Below are 11,294 nucleotides of genomic sequence, written 5' to 3'. Positions count from 1 at the left end.
TATTTTTCATTTATTGGCATCCTGTAACTTAGTGTTCATTCTTAGAGCTAGTATACCTGTAAACAGAGGAATTGAGGATCATAAAAACAAGACTGAATGTGCTTTATTTGACTTTATACCTTCTGAGCCTTATTAATTTTAGTTAAAAGTGTATTTCATTCTTCTTCAGAGAGTAAAAATGGAGGATGAATTTGAAGCTCTGATGAAAGATGCTGCAGTAGATATCAAGGAAGCTTTCGATGCTGAGATGGAAGCATTAAAGAAAGAGTGTAATATATCAGATGTACCAGAAGATGCTCATCTCATGTTAGATGATTATCTCAGTGATGATGATAATGATGGAGGGAAACCTAAAGAAGATGATTTGGAGGAAGAACACATAACTAAGGTGAGAAAGCTGGGATTTGATAGGTTTCAGCATTGATGTCTCAGTGATTTTTATTTTGAAAAGATTGATTACATATACATAGCCTCTTTTCCAGTTAGGGCCCATGTAGAAAAGCTACGGAGTAGTCATACCAAATTTTACAATAAGATAAAACATCTTGGTGTTATTTGATATAGTGTATATGGGATAAAAAAAAGTGGCATTTTCCAACAGACAAGTTTATGATTTCAAAGTTCAGGGGCTGTTTTTTTAAAACTTGTGATAAAAGTGTCGCAATTGTGCAAATTTGTAAAAATTGGGCCAGTAAATTTTGTTATTATTTTTCAGATATATTTCTGTAGTAGAACACATTCTCAGCTCTCTCAGTTTGTACGAGAGGTCATCAAGAGTCCATATGGTGATGATACAAGAGTGATTTCCCTTGGATCAAGACAGGTTTAAATGATGCTTTTAGTGCCTCTTTCAATTTGATGCTTGGTTATTAGGAGCCATACGTTACAGTCCTTCTGTAGAAAAAAATTCTTGCAACCATTACCAGTGTTTTGCAGTAAATTCATTTATTGTTGCTTCAAAGTCAAGATACGCTCTCTCTTCTTGAATACTTTATGCCACTCTTAGACTGCATCTGTTATCTTGGCACTACTTTCTTAGAGTTTATATTGCTGTTTATTTGATACATTAATTTACTGTCATGGAGTGATTCTATGTTAAGAAAATATTTCTGAATAATATTTTTCAGAATCTATGTGTCAATGAAGCAGTAAAGAAATTAAAATCACTAAGTTTAATTAATGAAACATGTCTGGATATGCAGAAAAAAGGTTAGTGTCGAAATTTCATATTCTTAATTCACACTTACAATGTTATTTTTATTTAGTCCTGGAGTATATTGGCAGTTTGGGCTAAATAACATTGAATATTGAGATATTTTTATTTTAGTCTGAAGCAGAATTTTACAAATTGATAGATCTGTGTTCAAAAAAGAATGAATTTCACCACAATTCTTGTTATTTTGCAGTAGGTGTGTACCCCCCCTCTAAGAGAAATGTATTTGAACTTAAATATTTTTATTGTAGGTAAAAAATCGACAGGTCAAGATGGACCAAGTAACAAGAGAAGCAGATTAACAACATGTCCCTATCATAAATATGATGTTTTACAGGACTTTAAAGATGCTTTACTGGTATGTCTATGTAAAATGATCAACATTTTTTTCCTAATTTGATATTACAAATAGTTTGAATTTGAGCTCTACTGCAATAAGTGCTTATGAGGCAGAGCTTTCTCACCCATGACAATACTTAACAATTTGAGCAATGCTCTTTGACTTATGATCTAGACTGAAAACTTTACAAATAAGAAATAGGCAATGGCAAAACCACAATTCTGGTGTGATCTGTCAGATTATCTCAATGTGACATTTTTTTTGATAGCTCTCTTCATACAGTATATTCTTTATCTAACCTTTGTAAACTGTGAACACTAACTTGTTAAAATAGACATGAAAACTTTGTTAAAATTATAACTGATATCGTACCCTCTATATATTTCTAGCTGGAAGTGAGAGATATTGAACAGTTAGTTACTGTTGGTAAACAAATGAAAGCCTGTCCATATTATGGTACCAGATACGCTATACCAGCAGCTGAGGTAAAGACCCTTTAAATTATAACGCTCAATGAAAGAAAGAAACAACCATATATTGCAAGGATAAATACTACCTTTCTAGGATCATATCTAGAACATCTTTCTAACAGAACCATTTACAACCAGGTTGTCTTTAATAATGAAAATAGATGACTTTTTGTTAGATTTTTTTGAAAGATAATTTTTCATACTGTCTAAAATTTAAAGATAATTGAAGCCCACAACTCTCATGTGTCAGCCCTAATTGAGAAAGTTTCCACTGAATAAATGTTGCATCGCTGCAATGCATTCTTACATTTTATGTTTTAGATAGTAGCATTACCCTATAATACCCTACTACACAAATCAACGCGAGAGGCTTGTGGTATTAAACTCAAAGATAACATAGTGATTATAGATGAGGCACATAATCTATTAGAAACTATTAATAATATATATAGTGTGGAAGTCACTGGTGTACAGGTAAGTGTCTGCATGGGATCCTTTTAATTGTCTTCATGGTGTTCTCCAGTGATGTTGGTTTGAGGGGAAGACTGAAAAGTGGCCCATCTGAAAATTAATTGAGACTCATGATTAACAGACACATTGGACACATAAGCAGGGAATATTTTTACAGTGGTGTACAAGTATGTGTTTGCTGGGGGTCCTCTTATATTTCTTCATGGTTTCTGTCAATGATGCAGTTTGCAGGGAATGACTGAAAAAAGGCTTTTGTCCTCTGGGTTGAAAAATTAAGCATAGCATACAAGTTAGTATTCAGTGGGGCTTCTCTTCTGTTTAATTTTAATGTTTTTCTAGTCAGTGATGCATAACAGAGGGGCAGACATTATTTTACCAAATACCTTATTTTATTCCCCAACAGGCTTTACGTGCCCATAACCAGTTGTCTCAATATGAGAAGAAATACAGATCTAGACTAAAAGCGAAGAATTTGATGTATGTAAAACAGATTTTATTTGTTTTGTCTGCCATTGTCAAATGTCTTGGAGGTGAGTATTTTCATTTGATTATTTTATTCTCTCAGTGTATTCAAAAATAAATCATATGAATATATTGAGTGAATAAAATAATTCACTTAAAATATTCATTTGATCTATTCATTCAGAATATTCCTATGATTGATTATTTATTCAATCTTATGAAAACATATTCAAAGTATTCTTGTGATTTATTTATTTGATATATTCATTTGATTTTTTCATTCAAAATATTTGATTTATTCATTTGATTTATTCATTTGAAATATTCATTCAAATTATTCATTTGATTTATTCATTTGATTTAATCATTTAAATTATTCATTTGATTTATTCATTTGATTTAATCATTTGAAATATTCATTTGATTTATTCATTTGAAATATTCATTTTGATTTATTCACTTGAAATTTTCATTTTATTTATTCATTTTATTTATTCATTTGAAATATTCATTTGATCTATTCATTTGATTTATTCATTTAAAGTATTCATTTGATTTATTCATTTGAAATATTCATTTGGTCTATTCATTTGAAATATTCATTTGATTTATTCATTTGAAATATTCATTTGATTTATTCAGTTGATTTATTGATTCAAAGTATTCATTTGAAATATTTATTTGATTTATTCATTTGAAATATTCTTTTATTCATTCAAAGTATTCATTTGACTTATTCATTTTCTCAGCATATCCAAATTATTTGGATGTTGATGTCGATCAATTTGATTTTAATTCTTTGATTTCTAGGTAAAGTAGATGAAAGCGGTGAAAAACAGATTTTAAATAGAACAGGTAAACAAATTGTTTTCTTACAAATTGTTTTCTTGCAAATTAACTTTGCAACAAAAAAGAATTTTTCCTTTGAATCTGCTTTGAATCTTTATCACCTGAGCAAGGCCAAAAAATGTTTATAAGAAATGCTCAAAAAATGTCAAACTGATTAACTAAATATTCTGATTTTATACATTGCTATATTTAATCCTGAAGTAGAAATCCTAGGCTAAATGGTCAAAAATGGTGCTTATCCAACACCTGATGTTTCACAGGATGCATGTTTTCTAATTACTTCTAATATTGAATTTCATACATCTTGTATTTAATAGAAGTAAAACTAATAAAAAACATTAAAATTGTTGTGACCTAGTATGAGAACAGAAAGTAGGTCACTGTTATGAAAGCTATTTTGCTACTGTATATATACATGTAGAGTATACAGCTTGACCTATTTAAACTCCTTTGTGTATTATAGAGACCCAGCTTAAAACCATCAATGACTTTTTGTTTATCACACAATTAGACAATTTGAATTTATTTAAAGTATTGAGATACTGTGAGAGGAGTCAGATTAGCCGTAAGGTAAGAGACTTTGTTTATTGTCAGTCACCACTTGACTTCCGTTTCACTACACTTCCTTTCTAGTCTACTTCTCTCCCTTTGAGAAACGTTGAGTGTTGAAGGACATCTGTCAGCTTTAATTATAAAAGAAATCTAATTTTCTTAGATTAAATGAATTTCTTGAAAAATTCTAAAAAATTGCAAAAATATCTCAAATATTTCATCTGTAAGTGAAATTTTACAGCAAAATTCATGATTTTGTATATCAATTTATTTCAAGGATTTAAGGGTTTGGCTAAACCGAATGAAATATACCATGAAAAATTTTAAGACATTAAGGTTAACAATATTCTAGCATACTTACCTGGTACGGGAGGCACCATGATCAGCAAGGCGGTCCTCCCAGGGTGAGGCCTTTCCATTGCACTACTCGGATTGGCTGACCCCTGCGATCGCCCCAAATGTGGGCGACTCGAGTACGTAATTTTTTAGTGTGGGGGACTGCGTTCGCGCTATCCCCTGGAAATCAATATAAAAGAGTTGTCCCTTCCCCTAAAAACAAGCTTTCCTTAGGACTGCTAGTTCAATAATTCCCTATCAGCCCATTCTTTTAATGGCCTTTATAGTATTTTATTGCGTCTTATTGTCAATCTGATTGTAACAGTATTTTTGTGCACCACATCTTTTGCATTTTCCTTATTAATTGGCTTATATCAATTAAAATAATAGAATTTTCTTTATATATCTAAACATTTGGAAATATAACTATTATTTTGAACTTTAAATGACAACAATGCCCCAGTTTACAATCATAAAGAACATTAAGCTTCATGTCTGATTTTTTTGTCTTGATCAATTAGACATTTTTGATTATTCATGTATTTTGAATCATAATGGACTTGTATATTATGTGTGTTTTTATTGTTTAGCTTCATGGTTTTGTAGAAAAATATTCCGATACAGAAATAAACACAAGTAAGCTTTATTCTGTTATGAGATGCATTTCATTATATTTTTTCCAAGACTTTTCTTTTTTCAAAAGTTTTTAACCCTTAGCTTTATTTCAACTCATCATCAATATCTAGATATTTCAAAATATACTATGCATTTATCATTAATTAATGAGCAAAAATAACTTTGGAAATGCTGACATATTTTGTTTGTCAAATTGTGAATAATTTTGATAAATGTTTTCAATACTTATAAATATTTTTTGTCTGTATTTTTGTTTTTGTTTTAGAAGATGAAAAAGAGAAAGAAAAGGAAACAAGTAGATCGGGTGTGACTAAATTCCTACAGGAACTCAATAATAAAAACACAACCTCAGACCTCCCCAATCTTGGTATGCTTCATCATTTGTTTTATTGGGTTTACACTGAATTCCAAAAATAATTCTTCAATTTTGTGAAACGTCCGAGGGGGCGAAATACCCAAGGTTTTTCCGAATTTCTAACCTAGTGATGAGATTTTTGCCCGAAAAACATGCCTTTGGGGCTGCGCAGGAGAGCCGGGACCTACCTTCCCCCACCTGCCCCCCTCTTTGGCTCTGCCACTGATAGCCAGTGCTATTGTGTATTTTTGGTATTGTTCCGAAATGCATTTGTACAACTATGGTCTTATATCTTACTTCTTTCTCACTCAATGCAATGACCAAATATTGAAGCAAATTTTTTTCAAAATTCTAACCTTTCTGTTTTTAGAAAAACCTGCAGTAGTTCCAATGAGAGAATTTACTGATATGAGCTCTCCATTGATGCATATTGAAAGTTTTCTTCAAGCTTTAACTAATGCTGATAAAGATGGAAGAATTGTCATTTCTAAACAAGGTAGGTAACTGCCGAAGAGGCCAGGGTACTAACTGAATTTGGACATCATCTTAGTGTGCATATTTGTGTAAAATGTTTATTAATATGATGGTGGTTTTCTCAACTGCTCAACTGTGCTACTATATATATTTATCTTCAAATTGGTTTTTGAGAAATATCATCTTGACAGTATTTAGCTTATGGTATTTTTATCAGAGTTTTAATCTGTATTAATAATAAAAATTTCAGGTTTATTGAGTCAGTCCAGTATCAAGTTTTTACTGTTAAATCCTGCTGTCCATTTTACATCTGTAGTTCAAGAGGCTAGATCAGTTATAGTAGCTGGGGGAACCATGCAACCTGTATGTTGTTTTTTGTATTTACATGCCAAATTCTCTTAGCTTTTTTCTTCAGATTTCTGAGTTTAGTGATCAATATATTAGGAAAGCCGGCATATCTTGCTTGGCAACCACTTGTTCATAACAAATTGAAATAGAAACATATGTTAGATCAGACTTCATTTCTTGCATGCAATTTTTGTTGGTCTGTAGTCCTATAATTATTATATGAAGGCTATGCAACAAGAGTTGTCTCCCTTGATACTTTAATTTCAGAGTTTTAGATACTATTTAATATGCCTCTTATTGATCCTGATTTAGTTAAAAATTTAGTTTTGAGAAAATGTGTCCAGTTCTAAATCCTTTACATTTACTTTTTGTTTTCAGATCTCTGAGTTTACTGATCAACTTTTTCACTCCGCTGGTGTTAGCCCTTCCAGAGTCATGACTTATTCTTGTGGTATGTTTTTACCCTATCCTAATACTGTTACAGGTTTCTGTATAGGAATATACCTGTTCTATGGCATGATATTTTGGAGCAATTCACGAAAATAAGCAGTGTACTATGCATGGCAAAATTCCTGCACGTTGGCCTTAATGATGAGCATCATAAGCTCTGGCCCTTTACGTTCCTCGAACATGACATACAGATGGGATATAGGCATGTTTCTATAGTTCTTTAAACCTTCACCATAACAAACACTCATTTTGGAATAACTCATAACTTATTTGGCGCTGTTATGTTGGTGTATTAATGCTCTATCTAATTGGGATTTTTTTTTCAAATATTTGTGATGTTTTATAATTTACAGGCCATGTAATACCAGGGGACCATATTCTACCTCTTACAGTATCTACTGGTCCATCAGGGTATGAGATGGATTTTACTTTCCAGTCAAGAGAATCTCCAGCACTTGTGAGTTTTTGATTTATTATCTCAATTCTAGCACCTTATTCCTACCCTTTTTTACTCCTGTCTAACGACACCCCTACTATCATCTGCTTACTACTTTCAAAGTAAATTGGCAAAATGTCCATCGTAGTTTTCATCAGCCAAGTGTAAGACACAGAACCACATTACTTTCTGCATTTTGTAAATTAAAAAAAAGTGCTTTGATGAGAGATTGCAATGCACAGAAAGTTTTACACTAAATTAGAAAAAAAATTAAGTTGTATCTGGTTAGAGCTCTCTTCTTTAAACTTTTTATTATCTACATAGAACTATAATATTCTGTACTACTATGAAGCCATTATCCACTTCTCTTCTCTTTTCTTCATTTCTCTTAGAATAGATTAAGCTGGATCTAAGACCAATTTTTTTAAACTTTTTTATTCACTAAATCAATGCTTAGTCATAGTTCAAACTCATTAGATATTTTTTTGTCTTAGATTTTAAACTGTAAACTGTAATCAGAACAGTTTAACAAAGTAGAACAATGTCGAGATATCGACCAATCATCAACTTCAATAAAAACTGACTTGTATATTGACAGCGAACATGTCAGTATATTGCATATTCTCTCGATCATTCAACTTGTTACTAGCCACGTTGTGGGTCACATAAATTTTTGGACGATTTAGCTCACTTCTGGTGAAGACATAGTAGGTCACGTAAATATGTAGAGGTCATGTTTGGTTGATTTGACATTAAGTATTAAGAATTGGGTGTCTTTGACCGTTAAGTTCAACAAGGACCTTGGCTATTACTCATCAAGGAAGACTTCTGCTTCCCTGTTAGACGAGTCCATTTCTGTTTCCTTTCCTTAACCTATATTATCAATGTCAACAATGGGTCTCTTTTTACTCATTGTTATGAAGCACACTTGTTAAAATTGACAAATTTTGTTTGTTTTTCACTTATTGTCACCTTCATCCACTTTTAAAAATAGAACATTCCATTTGGTGTCATAATGATAGAGGAAAATCTATTACATGGAAGAGTTTATGTTTGTCTAGAGGGTAGAGTAAGAAGTTGGAAGAGTCTATGTTAAGTACAGCATGAGATGAGCCAAATTGGACCTCTATCTTATAGAACACAACAGATTACAGAAGTACATGTGCACTCTGTCCAACCAAAAAAGTACAGTTAAACTCTTATGTAATGCAGGCCATGATGGCTTTTAATGGACAATTGGGGTGGTCTGGTTTCATGCACTTAAAAAGGAAACAATGTACATGTCAGCCTACTCGACAAGGAAATATGACACTTGATATATACATGAAGCCATGTCAGTAATTAATTAGATTTTTATAACGAGCTGTGGCTTTTATCTTGTGGATATATTTGTTCTGCCATTGATATATTCCCAATTACCAGTACCATTTTCTTTGTCTTAAATGAAACTAATAAAATGATATTTGATCTTGATGAATCTGTAATTTACTTGTTATATGAAATTCAGTTTGGTTTTTGTAAAAAGAAAAATGTAGTGTTCATGAAACTTTAGTTTCGAGTTTTCTAGTAACCTTTTTACTTTATTTTTGTTTTGAGTGGTATTCATGGCAACTATCTGATAGTTATTGCTATAGAGCTATTGGTAAATGTACATGCTGCATATTTCTATGATTGCAGTCAATGGTTTAACAATGTATTGATTATACATATAATACTAAGGTTTCATTCAATGTTAATTGGTTGATTGGTTTATAAAACTATTGATAAAAATGAAGTGAACTGGTATGATTGCTTCAGTTATTCTGAAATATATGTATTGATTCTATATATATGTATTAGATATTATAAATTTATATTTATGCATAGCGTGAAACTCTGAGTAATGACATCATGTGTTTTTAGGTTCTGTTTTGATATTTCTATATTGCTCTACACATATATCGCTCTACAATTGATGTATTGAACACTATTTTAACAGTGGTATTTCTATAACGCTCTACAATTGTTGTATTGAGGACTATTTTAACAGTGGTATTTCTATATCACTCCACAATTGATGTATTGAACACTATTTTAACAGTGGTATTTCTATATCGCTCTACAATTGATGTATTGAACATGGTTTTAACAGTGGTATTACTATATAGCTCTGCAATTGATGTATTGAGCTCTACAATTGATATATTGAGCACTATTTTAACAGTGGTATATCTATATCACTCTACAATTGATGTATTGAGCACTATTTTAACAGTGGTATTTCTATATCACTCTACAATTGATGTATTGAACACTATTTTATCAGTGGTATTTCTATATTGCTCTACAATTGATGTATTGAGCACTATTTTAACAGTGGTATTTCTACATAGCTCTACAATTGATGTATTGAGCACCATTTTAACAGTTGTATTTCTATATTGCTATACAATTGATGTATTGGGCACTATTTTAACAGTGGTATTTCTATATCACTCTACAATTGATGTATTGAACATTATTTTAACAGTGGTATTTCTATATCACTCTACAATTGATGTATTGAGCACTATTTTAACAGTGGTATATCTATATCACTCTACAATTGATGTATTGAGCACTATTTTAACAGTGGTATTTCTATATCACTCTACAATTGATGTATTGAACTCTATTTTATCAGTGGTATTTCTATAACGCTCTACAATTGATATATTGAGCACTATTTTAACAGTGGTATTTCTACATTGCTCTACAATTGATGTATTGAGCACCATTTTAACAGTGGTATTTCTATAACGCTCTACAATTGTTGTATTGAGGACTATTTTAACAGTGGTATTTCTATATCACTCTACAATTGATGTATTGAACACTATTTTAACAGTGGTATTTCTATATCGCTCTACAATTGATGTATTGAACATGGTTTTAACAGTGGTATTACTATATAGCTCTGCAATTGATGTATTGAGCTCTGCAATTGATATATTGAGCACTATTTTAACAGTGGTATATCTATATCACTCTACAATTGATGTATTGAACACTATTTTAACAGTGGTATATCTATATCACTCTACAATTGATGTATTGAGCACTATTTTAACAGTGGTATTTCTATATAGCTCTACAAATGATGTATCAAACACTATTTAACAGTGAAAATATTTCATTTTATTGTAAATTTGTGTATGACAAGAAATGTAAAAACAGAACCTAAAAAAACATGTTGTTGTTACTCAGAGTTTCACGCTATGCGATCTTCAAATAACAGACCTATTTCAGCCTATATCCCTACAGAAGTTTGATAACTCTAATACTGAACATGAAATATACAAGTATATAATTGTAAAAAGTATTGAAAATCAAATTGTATTAATGGGGTAGATCTTTATTTTCTATTTTAATTTGAAGCTTAAATTTCATGTTACTTTTTATTCCAAAAAAGTTGAACCTATGGACTTCAAAAATCATGTTCTTACATTTTCTCTTCAGTAAAAGAAAAATGCAAATCAGCAATTCTTTGCCTCAGGTGAATTTCCTTCTACGGAATCCATATCAAATCTTGATAGGTTTCTTTTATCTAATCTAAATAAAGATTGATTTACAATAAAGGGAAAAAAGACAATGTATGGTTTGTTCAGCACTGATGTATAAAATCAATGTTAAGTGTGGAATAATTATATACAGTGACTTGAAAATGAAATTTTTTCTGTGTTAAAGGGACGAATTCACCATTTTCGGAGGCTGATTTGGGTCTCAGATATAGGTACATAATCTTCAGAAATTCCTTCAAAAACACCTCAAACTAGAAATGTCACTTTCTATTTAGACTATAAAATGTCTTTTCTCTATAAGGCAGAGTCTCAGGAAATGATAAGTCATCAGTTTAATATTCAAACACAGATTTGATAAAAAGT

At 31.1% G+C, this 11,294-nt stretch overlaps 1 protein-coding gene across 1 annotated transcript in view; it reads left to right on the top strand.

Moving 5' to 3' along the window:
• Positions 1-304: 304 nt before the first annotated feature.
• LOTGIDRAFT_112727 (hypothetical protein) overlaps positions 305-11,294 on the top strand; it is a gene marked incomplete at both ends in the record, with an annotated part of 35,395 nt that continues 24,405 nt past the window's right edge. The window contains 13 exons of the mRNA XM_009051187.1: positions 305-388; positions 716-823; positions 1,128-1,209; positions 1,465-1,571; positions 1,943-2,038; positions 2,345-2,497; positions 2,898-3,024; positions 4,269-4,375; positions 5,284-5,343; positions 6,018-6,180; positions 6,409-6,521; positions 6,885-6,957; positions 7,310-7,413. Coding sequence (XP_009049435.1) covers positions 305-388; positions 716-823; positions 1,128-1,209; positions 1,465-1,571; positions 1,943-2,038; positions 2,345-2,497; positions 2,898-3,024; positions 4,269-4,375; positions 5,284-5,343; positions 6,018-6,180; positions 6,409-6,521; positions 6,885-6,957; positions 7,310-7,413 — 1,377 coding nt within the window. The remainder of the gene's footprint in view (positions 389-715; positions 824-1,127; positions 1,210-1,464; positions 1,572-1,942; positions 2,039-2,344; positions 2,498-2,897; positions 3,025-4,268; positions 4,376-5,283; positions 5,344-6,017; positions 6,181-6,408; positions 6,522-6,884; positions 6,958-7,309; positions 7,414-11,294) is intronic.

This window comes from Lottia gigantea, assembly GCF_000327385.1.
Source record: "Lottia gigantea unplaced genomic scaffold LOTGIsca_16, whole genome shotgun sequence".
In the NCBI taxonomy this organism is placed as follows: Eukaryota; Metazoa; Mollusca; class Gastropoda; family Lottiidae; genus Lottia; species Lottia gigantea.
This window is presented reverse-complemented; position numbering and strand designations above follow the sequence as displayed.